The following is a 16,614-nucleotide window of genomic DNA, read 5'->3' as shown; positions in this document are numbered from 1 at the left end:
ATGGCCAACACTGGTCACTGTGTCCACGGTCTAGACAACACATTTCATGAAGCAGCTACCTGGTTGAACTGCTTTTAAGGTTTTTTAAGGCTTTTACATACAGTACAGGCTCATGTCTTTCATCCGTTTGCTTCAGAAATTAGGACTGCATTACAATATATCTTTTTTTGTTTAATTGAATAATTGGGAAGTGTGTTTTATATATATTTTTAGGCTATATTATTACCAAATCAAAGTGAAACATTTGAATAGATTGATTTTATATAATCAACGATTATTGTGATTAACAACAATTTTATCGCACACTGGTGTTGTGCAGAAGTAACAAACTGTATTGTAAGAAGAAAATGTATTATATTTAAATGTATTTGGATTTATAATAGATTACATTTATTAATCTGATTAGCAGTTGCGCCCCTACCAAGTATTTGGTATACCTACTTTCTTACCCCAAACTGACACACAGAGAGAGAGAAAGAGAGAGAGAGAGAGAGACATGCTGTAAAAGCAGAACGAAAATGTCTCTTTAGATCTTTATTTGGTACCAGATGTTCATCAAGCCTTGAAACAGTAAAAGGGAGGATCCACACTCCTCTCGTAAAGGTCAGAGCTTCAACCCCAGACACGTTACAGCATTAAGCGTATATGATCTTAGTGTCGGTACTTGTGACCTCTTTATCTGGGCCAAGGCTTTTCAGCACCAGAACACAACCTGCCTTCTGGCCAGAGCAGGACATGTGGAAGATAAAAGCCAGTGAAAGGGAACATTGAATTCTATCACTGAGGCTGATGTCAGGATGACGGCGGTCAGATCGCTGGCAGACTCAGGGTCGTTTTTTGGCAGCGGGGAAAAAGCGAAGCAGATGCCCCCGCTAAACCCGTTAGCCGGCCACCTCTAATCGGCTTACGTTGGCGAGGCGACAGGCAACTGGCACCTCCGAAGGTTCGCAACAGACATGGACGCCGGTCGCCACGGCGGCTGGTACCAGGGCGACATGTTGGATATCCACAGGAAACCAGACGAGTGCTGATAGAGCCATTACTGGCATTTTACACTGCCTGGCTTTCAGCTTTTGCCAGCGGGAGTTCTGCATTTACAAAAGAAAATGGCCAAGGACTGCTGTGTTCTTTCTGTATGGACGTATCACAAAGAACGTCTGAATACTGCAATCCATCACTTCTTATAGTCAATAAATAATAACTAAAATGTTATTTTGGCCGTTCTATGTTGTTAATACAATAGAATGAACAAACCTGCGGTGGTTGTAGTTGGGCTGTCTCTACCTGCTCTTCTATAAACATATTTAGATCCTGTGATCAGTAAGACACCTAGTGCTTGACAAGAGGTATGGCATGAAGCTCAAAGAGCAATATATCTGCTGATAAACGTTAAAAATGTGAGCTCTTGCACAAAGACCGAGGTTTGTACCCTGGGTAGAATATAAAAGTCTGGGTCGCCCGCTGGCCTAGTGGTCCAGGCGCATGCCACATATAGACTCTGGCCTGACAGCGCGTTGTGTGTTAAAATCCCGTTCATGACGACCTTTGCTGCGTTCTCTCCCTCCCTCTTTCCTGTCCATCTTCACTTCAACTATCCATAAATGCAGAAGAGCCAAAAACAAATCTTAAAAGAAAAAATAATATAAAAGTCCCCTCCTCTTTTCTCTCTGCCGAATGCAACATGTTGTGAGCTTGTAGATCGGCTATTTTCGCCGAATATACGTCTATTATGACACTTTACTACATGTTGCCTGTGCATTCTCCACATAGCAGAAATTCATCTCTTTATCTTGGAAAAGAGTTTTAGGCATGCCATGCAGTTGTGTGTCTGTGTGGTGTTGCCTGTTGTGTGTGCTTTGGGTGACAGCCAAGTCATAAACAGGTTGCTTTTATGAGTTTTGATTCTTCAAAGTGCATGTTCGTGTAACATTTCAATCAAAACACTTCCCGTAGCTGCCAACAGGTGTGGACAGACCTTAAACGTCACCCCAGTCAGCCCTACATGGACTAACGTCTTCCACATGGAGGCTACATCTCAATTCCACACTTGTGTCATATGAACTCACTCGCCTCTTATCTCTTTTTAATTGTTATTATCTTTTGCCATAATGACCTTTTACCATTATTAAAGATGCAATCCATTACAATGTTTTTGTGAATACATTTACATTTTTTTATCTGCATTTCATGTCATGAAAGATGTCTTTCTGTTGAGACATTTAGATGTGGTCAGGACAGGTCCACTACAACAGATCCTCTGCCCAAATGCTTTCTGTATTAGCTCAGCATCTAAATGTTGGCACTTGCAGGAATCAAGGTTTGAATTCCAGGTAGGACACTGGTTCTGAACCTGTGGGCAGGGGCATTTCATGGTAGTTCATGGTATTTCCTTCTTCAAAACCTTGAACTCTGTGTTTTCAATACGTATGACACATTGACACTTTAGTACAGTTTCATTGATCAATGATCAAACGATTGAGCATCAGAATAATCACAAGATTTTCAAGTGGGCCCTGATCCAGGTTGAGAACCAGAAAGTTATGCATCGTATAGTTTTCTCGCAATGTTGTTCTGTCTGTGAAAATAGTGATATAGATTGGCTATTTAAAATAATGAATAAAGCTGTGACAATGTTAACCCATTCTGACCTGAGATCAGATTCGTACGAGGTTTCCACTGAACACACGCTGGTCTGACTAACCCATTCTGACCTGAGATCAGATTCTAAAAATGTCAGTCGTTCTGTCAGATTTTTCAAAAATAGCAGACCTACAAGCTCGTAGCGCGCCACTCGGTGGCGCGCTATGAGCTTGTAGATCTGCTATTTTTCAATAGCTAAAGCATAACATGATGCTAACACCAAAACGGGTTCCCGGTCAGAATGGGTTAAGATCTCCACCTACATAACTGCCGAAAATAGGGGCACCAGGTTGAAAAGGATCAACGAGCCAGTCACAGAACACACCGTCAGGCACCACAAACATCTTCTCACCGACACTCGAAAAGCGACTCGGGGAAAGCTTGACCGCAGGCCGCTGAGAGGCCGAGGAACCTCCGCCTCCACCCCACTCGCCTCTCAGGCATACCGCGACATGTTTGCTCTGCGCTGAGGATGATCTTGTAGGGTCTCCTCTAAGTCAAACAAGTGGCACGCTGCCAAGTCATCTAGTAGCCATTCGCACACACGCGAGGACTTATTGACACAGGGGAGGGCGGTCAAAGCCACAGTGCTAAGGGTCCGCTCGCGTTTACAATTGGAATAGAGCGCTCCCTTGTAGGGTCATTACATCCATCAGACGGAGAAAACCTGCGTGTGTGTGTGTGTGTGTGTGTGTGTGTGTGTGTGTGTGTGTGTGTGTGTAAGGCCCTGACCTCACCATTAATTCCCTCGACAGGGCAAACACGTTTTCACTCACAGACAAACTGCACGGTAAACACATTGGAACTCACTTTGGCGTTCAGCGCTTACATCACGTATATTTCCACAACAATGCTTTAATCTGTATCGCGTGTGTTTCAGCTACAAAACTTTAACCTGCTTATTAACTCCACCTTTTAATGTCCCTCAAACAACAACAGGGCTGTTTAATGTTTAAAATAACAAGCTTTTTTTTGGAAAAGGTTTGGCGGTACTTGGACGAGGGGTGGTTCTCCATATTGAGTGTGATGGTGATTGACAGACAGTATACAGACATGCAATATGATGTCATGACAGACAGACGGACTGGAACACACGCCCTGTCTGGAACCGGACAAACGCAGCATGTGAAATTACTCCACAGTTTAGAAGAGAAGAAAATTACCCATTACAATTTGGAGCCTGTGTGTGTGTGTGTGTGTGTGTGTGTGTGTGTGTGTGTGTGTGTGTGCGTGTGTGTGCTCGCGCCTGTCACATCTTGTGTTAATCTATCCATTTTATAACTTTGAGGGTGTACAAATTGACGCATAAGGGGCCATTTGGTTCCATTAACACTGAGGATCTTAATGATCTCAATGAGCTCTCAAGAACAATGGTTTACTGTTTCGGCCCGGTGCTTTCGGGCGAGACTAGTTTGGTTTTGAACGTCAAACAGATGCTGAAATGACCATGTAACACCTACGGGTGTCGCCAAAAAAATTAAATGCACACAGTACGCCTTTAACCTGAACGTGTTCTCTCTGTCTGTCCTGTCCAGAGTCTGTCCCCCATGGAGTCCTCTGTGTCCACAGCCGCTGACAAGAAGGACTGTAAAGGAACTGGAATTGATGGGAGCAGCTTCTCCGACCTCCCAAAGAAACCCTCCCCCACCACACTGACCAGGGGTACGTACAACCTAATAATATGCACAACAGTGAACAATATACTATTGTTGCTCGGGTTGTATTATGTAATTGTATGCATTTCTTTCAGAAACGAATGCCATATTTTATACTTTGTCCTATACTTTGTGCTAAAGGTATGCCATGAACAAGTAGCGAAGATGTGTTGTGAGCTTGTAGATCTGTTATTTTGGAGAAATAAAATAACAGGGATGCCAGAATCAGAATCCACTTTACTTACAGGACAAGAGTTCTAAGGCATCACAGTGGGAAAAATATGGCAGTGAACCTAAAGAAAGCTCTGTTCAGTTCAAGTAGACAATCTTTTTTCCATAAAGAGATGAGATTTCATAAAGCAAGGACTTAAAATAAATAAATAAAATAAACGCAGGTGACCAACATGCTTCGTGGGGGAGAGCAAGGAGAAAAATAAATCAAACAGTGCCAAAAGTGTGTTCTGTAAAATTTGCGGAAATGTGCTGTGAGCTTATAAATCGGCTATTCTTTTAAACAAATTGAAATATCTTGGGGTTTTTTTTATATATAATATATATTTTAGTAATATATTTTTGACACAATTCTTCTCTTCTGGCGGTCCCTGGCACAAGATATTTTCAGATGGGGGTTTGCAGAAAAATACATATCAATTTGGGGGTCGCTGACGTAAAAAGGTTTGAGAACCACTGGTGCACTTACCATGTTAATGATGCTCGGCCGCTGGGTGGCACATGAGAAGATGCAGACCTGAGGAACAGGGCTGTCACTGAGTGGGTGATGAGAAGACCCCCTAATGAGCTCCAAAGACCATCTCCTCACCTCCTGAAGATAAATGTCATGAATTACTTAACGCATGCACACGCACGTGCGCACGCAAGACACACACACACACACACACACAGCTATTCTTTTACAACACTAACCCCAAACCCAGAAATTGCTGTGTTTATGTGCAAAGTCATAACCCCAACTCTTACCACTAAACCTAATCCCTAAATATTTTATCACTAACTCTAAACCCAACCTGAATATTTACCTAACTACCCAATCATTATCTCTTTTGAGGACAAGGAAAAGGGTCCTCACAATGACTACTTCTCAAATTGTACAGCACTTGCCAAAAAGTACAGTAATACACGCACGCACGCACACACACACACACACACACACACACACACACACACACACACACACACACACACACACACACACACACACACACACACACACACACACACACACACACACACACACACACACACACACACACACACACACACACACAGCCTGGCAAAGCATGGGCAACACACTGGAGACAACTGCGAGAGAAAGGGGGGGGGAGTAGAGAGAGCCATAGGGAGATAGGGCAAGAGGGGGGGGGGGGGAGTAAAGGAGTGGGAGAACAGGGTGTCGCACAGCGTGGTGACATGTGCTTAACGAGGAGTTCGGTGGCCTCCTGCCACACGAGGAGCAACGAGCATTAATTGTTCAGAGAGAGGCAGGGTGAGAAAGTGGGACGCATCGCGGCCTGTCCTGTCCTGTCTGGCATGTCCACAAAGAAGAGGACACTTTAGTGTCATTCCTTTGTTGTTTTGTTTGTGTGTTCAGGAAAGCAGATAAAAGGAGAAAAAGAAAACAGCGTAAGTGTGAAACCGCTTGAATTATTTACTCAACTCAATTATAGAATTATGACCTCTGGGTGATCGGGTGAATATTCCTGCATTGTGAGATTCAGAAGTAGTTGACAGCAAATGTCACAAGTTATTTAAGAAGTGTCCAGCCTTTGTGTGTGCGTGTGTGTGTGTGTGTGTGTGTGTGTGTGTGTGTGTGTGTGTGTTAGAGAGTGAGATAGAGAGACAGTGCATGTTATGCAGTGCAGAGGTCTCATAATTAAAATATGAGCGCTCATGTTTTCATTACTGAATGTGTGATGAAAACTCCCCATAACGAGGCCAGAGGACCTTGTTGTGCCCCCCCGGGGGGGGGGGGCCTGGTGTTATGAATTACTAACGCGGAGCTGTCGGGGAGGGCTGGTGGACGCCGGGCCCCTTTGGGGAGAATCTCTGGCATCTTCAGAGGGGTCCGCTGTCGGAAGACACGGTTTGAGTTGTTTTACTGCTTAATGAAAGGCCTGGTGGCCTGCCATCATCACACGGCTACAGTGCTCGGAAGAAAAGAAAAAAAACAGTGGAAGTAGGACATTAGTTCCTCTCTCTGACCCATCAAGATCATGCTTTAAAGCTCTGCGTTTGTCTTCTATTGGATTACTCTGTTCTTTTCATTTTTACTGCTTCTGCAATTAGTGCACATTGTTGAAAGAAGAGATGAATGTGGGCCGTGTGAATAAATCAACAAACGGCGGAGCGTCCTTAGTGAAATGTAACACAAACCGGCAAACTTTAATGCCTTGTTTGCAAAGAACATGCAACTCTTCAAGAGAAATCCTCCAGACAACAGAGAGAGACCTCTCCACACGACTCCGCAACTTCTGCAGTCAGTTCTGAAATCACATACAGTATAACCACATGAAGCCTAGCATCCCTATTCTGTGGCGAATATTCAGCAGCTCTGCAAGATCGTTGGCAAAGAGATTTGGTGTAGATTGTAAAAAAGGAGGGGACGGAATATAGAGCCCTTGGGACCCCGGCCGGTCAACATGGTAATGGTTTAAGTGGTTGATTTAACTAATTTGATGCACTCACATGAATGTCTATGTATTACATTTAATCAGCCTTTTCCCTGTCCTGTTTATGTAACATATCTCTCTCTCTCCTCTCTCACTCACAAAAAAAATCATAATTTGCCAGCAGTCACACAAAAATCATGATTTTATGTTGAACGCAAATAGATGTCCATAGATGTGTACAAAGTTGTCCGTGCCAGGGTTAGATAAAGCCTGTGTAAGTGTTAAGTCACTAACATTTACACTGTCAGAGACGAAAAAGCATGTCCTCGTTGTCTTTTGAGAATGTGTGTTTTTGTGCTTGCAAAATGGAGCCATCCTTCAAACATCATTCATAAGTCTCCGCCATTGTGTCACTTTATTAAGCCTCCTGTCAGTCTGACAATAACACCAGTCCTTGTTAAACTGCATCTGTGAGTCTTAAACTGAAATGAAAGGAGAGGCGCTAGTGGAGCAACATTTAATCTTTTTTGTGTCAGTTCGAAATAGAACACATATATATTTTTCATTATTCAATTAATTAAAAAAAGTAAGTAATCGCTAAGAAAATAAATAATCAATACAGTCGCAGCCCCAGAGGAGAGAAGAGGGGTGTTGGCAGAACAACAGAGAACGGGTCAGGGCCGCTCTGATATGTATCAAGGTTGCTTTCTGCGGGTCTTGTTAATGGTTTTAAATGGGCGCCCACATTGTGTTTGACAGACTGCATCTGTCTGGACAGCGGGGGGGCAAGCGGGGGGCAAGCAAGCTCCCACAGGCTTTGGCCCCTCTGCAATCCGACACCCGGGGCCCAGCGATTTACGAGTGTGTCTATGTGTCTTGTACGCTAGCGTGTCAGAGTAACATGTGCTCAGATCAAGTACCACTTCCTCCACTGTAAAACATCTCTTTGTTTCAAAGGCGATCCTGCGATGGTCCATGCCAACACGTGCTACACACACACACACACACACACACACACACACACACACACTTAAGTACAAAATCACTCATCTACACATACGTTTTACTGTACAGCGCTCGGTAGTCTTTAAGTTCTGCGGCCTCGACAACCTTCAACACTAGAGTGTCAGGGTTTCACTTTCAGATGTGAGTAGTTTTATACAACCATGCACGCGTGCGTGCGCACACACACACACACACACACACACACACACACACAAAGAGAATGCTTCCGCCATCGTTCATCCCAGCCTGACCGTACTGGGCCAGTGGAGCAGCCGTTCGCATGCTAACAATCTGATTATTTCAGACGGTTCTCGTGCATCCTTTAGCCAGCCTTGTTGGAAGCTGCAGCTCGTTGAGATTGATGCTCTTGTGCTTAAAGCAGTGTATCGTTTGTAAATAATCACTCTCCGAGCGCATTGGTTAACTAAAATAGGGAAACCAGCTGTCACCCTCCAAGCTCACTGCGAACAACTGGGTTGAGGATATCATCTGGTAACAAGATTGAGAATGCATGAAAGAGGTTGGAAAAGCAGAAATAGCGCTATGTTGATGCTAAACCCCTCACAGTGAGACCTCAGCTAGGAGGAGCAGAATGACACTGCCAGTGTGTAACCCAAGGCTTCCTAAATGTTTCCATGCCAAGGACCCCAAATAGCCTCTGGCTGCGGCCCTCTGTGAAATGTATAGAAAATATAACACATCTGCAATCACATAAAATAAGGACACCATGTTGAAAGTGACCGCTGGCAGCATCCACTTTGAAAACCTCTGGTCTAACCCAAAACCCTAAATTTAAGGTACCAAACTCATGCCTTAGAGCATGTACACATTAACTGTGACCTAGAAAACTGGACCTGAGTTGGCTCTGTACTCTGAACACTTTCTTTTTTAGTTTTTTTCCATCTACACCAAATGTCTTTGCCCAAAATTTCGGATCTACAAGCTCACAACATGTTTTGCACGCTTTGTGAGCGTGTAGATTTGCTAATGTTCCCCCAGAATATGGATGCTGGGGTTCAAGTGGTTTAAGCTAAAGTGGATCAACATGCTTCGGTGTGATACTCGAGTGGAGGGTTGGTCTCCCTAGCAACATATGAATGAGGTGGACGACCAGCGATGGGTTAACGATAACATGTGGTGGATGGATGAAAGAGGGAGGAGTGATTGTGCTCCTGTTCTACTCTTCTACTTTTCAGTCTCTACTTTACTGCATTCTACTCACCTCTACTCTATTCTCCTCTACCCTAACGTCCGGCCACTAATCTCCCTGAGAAAGGGATTTCTGTCTTTCTCTCCGTGGCCCCTAAATGGGGGTCTTACCCTGCCTTACACAGAGGAGGAGCGATACAAAGAGAGGAGGGGGGTTAGGGTCACACTGGACCCCCACCCCCCCCCCCCCCCCCCCCCTCTCTCTCTCTCTCTCTCTCTCGCTTGTTTCATGAGAGAACGTCCTTATTTCACTTAAACTGTAGCACTGTAAGATGGAACAGTAGATTTTGATATCCCCTCCTCTGACCATTCATGTGTATAACTGCTGGGGATGCGTTTTATCTGCTTCTGGTCAGACTGCATTAAATGACTGTCTGATAGGTTTGATATTTATGATGGATAATATCACTATGTATGTTAACCACGTACATTAACCCTATTTTCAATGTGGTGTTTACTGGTTAAATAAAGGTTTAAATTAAAATTAAATTAAATTGTGCATGTGGAGAAGTATATTAGCCTGGAAACCTGACAAATCTGCAACATGAAGAAGAAAACCCCCTGGGGAGATTGATCTGGCACTCCTCCGTTAGTATTACATGTCGCTCGATCAGCCCAGAGTGGGTGACCAATCAATCAATCAATCAGAGCCCACTATTCAAAGTGGGACTTTTTACTGCTGTGACGTTGCAATCTGTTTGTAACCACCCCACCACCCAGACTAATATCTACACAGTGATATTAGTCTGGCCTTGCCAGGCTAGAAGTATATGGCTTAATGATCGAGACAATTAGTTCCTGCGCTTCCCGTCCCGTCACTGACCGTGTTTTCTATCTATAGCCTCAGTGTCCCCTGGCTCTTTTACAAAACACAGCAAAACATGTCATAGATTTCATCTTTTAAGAGACAAAAGCAGCCTCTTCTGTCCCCCACAGAGGGTCGTGTTGGGAAGGATTCGTCTCGATCGAGTGTCACGCGTTTAGCTCCAGCATATCAATACTTTGTCTTCCCTAATACTTGGATACCTGAGAAGACAGCACAATAACAAGCTTACAGGAAGCCTTATTGACTGTCTCCCCCAATGTTGCATTCTTCCTGTCAGGACCTCACTGTAGTAACAAGAAAACAACGGCAACAGAGACCGATATCTTTTTATGTCCCGGAACGCCTCTGGATTTATGCTTTATCCGTTCTCCTCAAACTCCCAGGTCATCTTCAAGAACTCCTTCAGGCGTCATTTTACAGCTCGTTGCGTTTGTGGTTGGCTGATAATATCCTGGAAGACCGCAACGTCACTTATTGGACCGTGGCCCAAATTCACTAATATATATCCAATAGCGCAATATTTGTCGTATGTAATATTTTTCTCAGCATCTGTCTGCCCACCATGTTACCTATCCTCAAAAATGGAGAGAGAGAGAGAGAGAGAGAGAGAGAGAGAGAGAGAGAGAGAGAGAGAGAGAGAGAAAGGTGAGTGAGGAAAAAAAGGGAGAGAGAGAGAACAAAAGTAACAGTTGAGTTTCTGTCTAGAAGGAAGATAAGTGTGCTTATATTTAGTTGTGTGTCTTGTAAACAGTGAAGGTGATCTCTCTCCCTCTCTCTCTCTCTCACTCCTCTGTTCCTCTGTATCTCTTTCTCTTCCCCTCTTTCCCACTCTGCCCTCCCACCCCCCCCCCCCTCTCTCTCTACTCTCTCTCTACTCTCTCTCTCTCTCTCTCTCTCTCCTTAATTGTACGCCGTTGTCGCACACTGAAAATAGTCAATGCATCTAAGCTCACATCATGTTGTGGACGCGAGTCACGCGACACATATAGTGAGCTTATTGATCTGCTATTTTTGGCACGTGACACAATCGTATGACAAAGTATAAACTGCATAGGACTCTCTCTCTCTCCCTCTTTCTCTCTCTTATCTAGAGTTTCACTTGGGTCTGGCCAAGTGAGGATTTAAAGATTAGATATGCTAAGTGAGAGCAGAAGGGTACAGAGTGTTTTTCTGTGTTTTCAGGCGCTGTTTGATTGCAGGGGTTTATCAGCATCCATTACACAGTGTTCTAATCAACCATTGCTGGCCTAAATGCAGTACAGGAGACAGCCTCCTCCTGGCGATTGGTAGCAATTGGTCACAAGGGATTTGCATTTTTAGATATAGAAATATGTATTTTTATTCTATTTTGTAAGAAGAAAAAAAAGAAGGAATTATTGAGCAGTCTCCAGAATCTCTGAGTCTGGACGCATGCCTTTGTTTTTCTTCATTTTAGGTTTGAACTCAGTAAATAAGCAAAGAGTTCTGAGAAACACTAAAACATATACAGTAGATATTACAAAATGTAACTTATGCACTGCTGGAAAGTTACTATGTACATTTACTGAAGTACTGTACTTTTTTATACTTTTACTTCACTACATCTCAGTCAAATTATTATATGTGCTTTTTGTACAGAGAATGCAGGACTTTTACTAGTAGCAGTACTTCACCACTGTCTTAATGTACACATCTTAGACAGTCATTCTCTGAGGCGTCTGTATGCAGATGGGGGAGGGGGGAGGGCCTCTAATGTGGTTGTCGGACATAAATCAGGAAGCAGTGAAAACACATTTCTGATATCGGTCGTTAGTTCGGAACACTCCGCCACGGCTTCAAAGCCCCGGCAGTAAAGAAAAGACGAGAGAGACAGAGAGGAGAGACGGAGAGGGAATGAAAGAAAGGGTTTTGTGCTTAAGGCAAACGTCTCCGCACATAAATCTCTGTTCAGCAGCGGCGTCTGCTCTCATGAGACTCAAACGCAACACGTTGCATTCCTCCGTTTTAGAACCGACCTGGCGAGAGAATATATATGGATGCTTTAGGGGATTAACTCTCTCTCTCTCTCCCCCTCTCCCTCTCTCTCTCTCAGAGTTAGACGTGCACTCAGGGAAACAAGGAACACATAAGGAACAACTCTGACTTGTGTACAAATGAAACCAAATGGACCTGTACAGCAGAATTTGGTTTAATTTGTATCCGCTCAGAGTTACAAATGGATACATGAACACTGACTTTTTATGGTGTGTTGTGTAGTAATCTCTGCCAGGCTGGGAGGCCAGAAGGCGGAGGTTCTGTCTCTCTCTCTCTCTCTCTTTCTCCCTCTCCCTCTCTCTGGATTAGTCTCCCCTTCTTCTCTTTCTTGTACTTCATCCTCTCTTTAATAGCATGTCTCTCCCAGCATGCACTGTGTAATCCTCTCAGATACTTCCTGTTTTGTTGGGCTGAGGAGTGCAGGACATCCACCGTCTCTCCTCCCCGCTCTTTTGTTTTGTTCTCTCTCTCTCCTCCTCGTTGAAAATCCATTCCCACGCACACATTTCCACACCGAAAAAACCAACTTCTCTTGTGACCCGACGTTGACCGCCAGCCACCCCCCCCCCCCCACCCACACCCCCCCAGATATCAATCAACTGGAACCAGTAGGCTGCCAGTCTAATGTATCTTTAACACTCACAGTTCAAGTGAACCAAAATAAACCATCCAGGGAGTTTAGACCTGCTAAAACAAAAATGTGCGCAAGCCATAAACACGGACAGGAGGCGCTTATGTAAACGGCTTGGGGTTTCCTGTGACCTGGAAGGTCCACAAGTTGGACAGTTTGTGGTCAGACAACACCCCCCCACCCCCCAACACCATACACCCCCACACACCCCTATAGCTCCCTGCCTGCAGACACAGCTGTGGTCCCCCTGAAATAGAAATAGCCTGTTCTGACTGCATTCCAGTGTGTTGTGGAATATAATCCACATGTGTTGAGTAGATCCGTACTTTGTGTAACCGTGTTGAATTGATCGGTGTTGAGTGGAGTGCAGAACAGTTTGGAGTTGAACAGTTCATTGTCGAACGGAAACAGCCAGGCACAGGGGAGGTGGTCAGGTGGAGGGTCCGAGCAGAATATCACAGGGAGCAAGATGTCTTGGTATTTACTGGTTCTGGGTGTGTGTGTGTGTATGTGCACGCGCGTGTGCGTGCGTGTTTTGAAGTCATACTGGTGGTGATCTCAGCTCCGGCCCCCCTCAGCTTGGAATCTGTGACTCAGTAATAATCCAGACAACAATAGGGGTCTTCTTTGGTTCGTTTGGGACAAAAGCTGAGTGTGCAATTGTGTTGCAGTGGCTCCCTGCACCTCCCCGGGCAGGAAATTGATTTGTGCCAGCCGGTGCTAGAATTCCTCTGGTGGGAAGCGAGGTGTCTGCTGGTAATCACAGATCTAGACTTACACTCACAATGCCACCCCCTCACACTGACCCTCTGGTGGCACCCAGCAGCTAGAAGACACTTGTCCATGCCAAGGGCCCCCAAATAGCCATAACCTTTGGCCGCACGCACACACACACACGCACACACACACACGCACACACACACACACACACACACACACACACACACACACACGATTACTTTACCGATTCGTTTTGCCAGGTGCTTGTAAAGCGCCTGGACTACATTTAGCATGCACCACTACTGCAGACCCTAAAGACGACCGCAATGGACACTTTTTCATGATTGGCTGCCTCTAAGCCAATGGGAGACTGAACGGCATAAAAACCCATACTCGGAGTCTGAACGCCGCAACGCGGAGCGAGTGGCAACAGAAGATAATGTTATGAGCCGACTGGAGCTAGAGGACAACCATAACCGAGTGAGTGAACCAGCAAAAGAACGTCGGAAAACGAACGAAAAAGGGCGCTAAAAGAGCTTGCTGCACCTGGCAGTTATGACTGAGAGTCATTCTTGTTTCACTTTCTCTACATCTACAGTGTTGCATCATAGATCTGCTATTTACTTTGAAACTTTAACAACACAGATCTTGTCCTTCGCACCAAATATTTTCAGATGGAAATCTGTGGCCAAATACATAATATGGCATGAACAAGTTTGAGAACCAGTGGGATAGTCACCCAGAGTCCAGACCAGCCAGACTCATGGGTGTCCTCTGTTCTGAATTGGATCTCACCTGCTCTCCTCTGTTCACGACAACTCTGAACGCCGACCAAGACAAACTCAGGCGGCGGTTTTGAGCTGTTGTAAACAAAGACGTCTGCCAATCAGAAACCATGGCGGCCATCGCCGCTCGCAGTCAGCAGCAGTGAAGGTCGGCCTGCACTCCATAAACATTCACCGGAAAATAAACGTTTACCATGTTTTGTTTTTGCGGCCACATTCCCTGCAGGGATGGCGAGTCGCGGAGCGTGCGGCCGTGACACAACGGTCACGCTCTCTGAGGGCGGGACGGACGCGGCAGGAGGGGGAGGGGGGGGGGGGGGGGGTCGCAGTAAACCGTACCAGAGGCAAAACAAGCAGACGAGGCCGGCGTGGTATAAACGCAGAAACCCAGGATAACAAACACACAGGTTTACATTCAGACACAGAGGGGAACAAACACACAACTCACTGGATACTTGGAACGCTCAAGCCTCATTTATAAACTCTGCAGTACGACAGTGTCAGCTTGAAATGAACAGAAATGATGACCGCAGCAGAATAGGAACATATACACAGAACTGCGTGTACAAACTGCTACTATTCATTTTGACTTCTGGTCAGGTCATAGTTATACCTAGTCTCGCGTAGCCAGACAACTATTCCACAATCTCCGAATGCTATAGAGTCTGGAACTACACACCTCCTGAAATCTGAGTAAGGAAGCTGATAGTTCCGTTCACGAAAATATATTAAAATAGCTTTACATTAAAAAAGAAATCCTTTTCCGCTAAGCAGCAAGCTATATATGCTTAGATGATTTCTATTTCTATTTGGATAAATTTGCGCGACTGTAAAGGCTCCACTTCCGCTTTATATTTTACTCATGACAGCTCTTCCGTTGCTCCAGACTGTATGATGGAAGCATTTGGAAATTGCCAGAGGCAACAGTCTGGTAACGCGAGACTAAGTTAAACCTGCAGTCCAGAAGTTATTTTAATGAATAAAACATTCTCTTAATGCATAAAACATTCTCTTAATTAATCGTCATGGTAAAGTGTGTTAAACTCAATACAGTGGGGCTGGAGGGAGGCGGTGTCTGTACTGCTGATGTCCTGGTAGGACACCAGGGTGACATTGGGTCACAATGGGTGACAACAAGTCACGAGAACTACCTGAAACCCAAAATCCAAATATGTAACATGGGATTCTCTCCCGGATAAGCTGTAAATATTTGGTCTCTCTCACGCTACAGTTACGATTACAGTTGCAAGTACCTCTCTCGGTTGGGAGGGTTCATAATATTATGGACTGCAGCTCTAAGAATCTATCCACATACCATAGACAGACACTTAATGAAAACCAGCAATGGTACAGTGCACTTTTCCGCACCCATGCATGTGGGTGTGTGTGTGTGTGCGTGTGCGTGTGCGTGTGCATGTGTGTGTGTGTGTGTGTGTGTGTGTGTGTGTGTGTGTGTGTGTGTGTGTGTGTGTGTGTGTGTGTGTGTGTGTCCTGCCCTGTAATCCGACCAAACCCCTTATGAGATCTCTGTATGGTTGTCATGGTTGCCAGCGAAGCCAGACCGTACAAACAGAATAACACGCGTATGGAAAAGTGATTTATAAAGTCCTTCATCATCACGCAGCTGGAATAAAAGACGTTGTTTCCTTAACAACCGTGTACTCGGGTAGCGGTTCGCTGATGGAGTGACATCTCTGGCTGGATTGGCAGGGCGGCTTTTCCATACGAGAGAATGAGAGAGAGAGAGAGAGAGAGAGAGAGAGAATCCCCTTAACTACTGTACAACGCACAGGAAGTCTGCCCATTCATTACCGTTATGCTCCAAAGAACTGATCTACAAGTGTTGCCCTTGCTGCCGTTTGAATATATCTTATCCTCATTTCAACTGGTCCTAACATAACATCTGGTGGGCTTATTTTACTGTAAGTGCTTCTCAAAACCATCAACGCATGGATATTTAGCATGGGTGGGCCCTGGTTGTGGAAAGTACCTACCTAACATTTACTGTAATGAGTCTGTAGTTTACATTTACAAGTACTGTACTTTAGGTATTATTTTTACCTTACTTGAGTAAGGAAAAATATTGGTATATTTTATACTCCACTATACATCTCAAAAGGCAAAAAAAAATGTGTTTTATTACACTTATTGAAAGCATTAGTTACTAGTTACTTTGCAGATTTAGATCATTGTTATTGCAATACAAACATTAACGGATGAATTATGTTGTGTTATTATAAGTTATCCACTTAACCCATTCTGACCGGGCACCCATTTTGGTGTTGGCATCATGTTATGCTTTACCTATTGAAAAATAGCAGATCTACAAGCTCATATCGCGCCACCGAGTGGCGCGATACGAGCTTGTAGGTCTGCTATTTTTGAAAAATTCGAAGAACGACTGACATTTTTAGAATCTGATCTCAGGTCAGAATGAGTTAATCAGACCCAGTGTGTGTCCAGTGGAAACCTATGTATGAATCTGATCTCAGGTCAGAATGGG

The 16,614-nt window shown here is 44.6% G+C and overlaps 1 protein-coding gene across 2 annotated transcripts in view; it reads left to right on the top strand.

Annotated features, from left to right (window-relative positions):
- gli2a (GLI family zinc finger 2a) overlaps window positions 1-16,614 on the top strand; it is a 100,135-nt gene that overhangs the window by 13,678 nt on the left and 69,843 nt on the right. For both annotated transcript variants that reach the window (XM_080786235.1, XM_080786234.1), the window contains exon 2: window positions 4,176-4,302. In XM_080786235.1, the coding sequence (XP_080642361.1) occupies window positions 4,188-4,302 (115 nt within the window). In that variant the 5' untranslated portion in view covers window positions 4,176-4,187. The remainder of the gene's footprint in view (window positions 1-4,175; window positions 4,303-16,614) is intronic.

This window comes from Protomyctophum bolini, assembly GCF_963924005.1.
Source record: "Protomyctophum bolini genome assembly, chromosome: 16".
In the NCBI taxonomy this organism is placed as follows: Eukaryota; Metazoa; Chordata; class Actinopteri; order Myctophiformes; family Myctophidae; genus Protomyctophum; species Protomyctophum bolini.
This window is presented reverse-complemented; position numbering and strand designations above follow the sequence as displayed.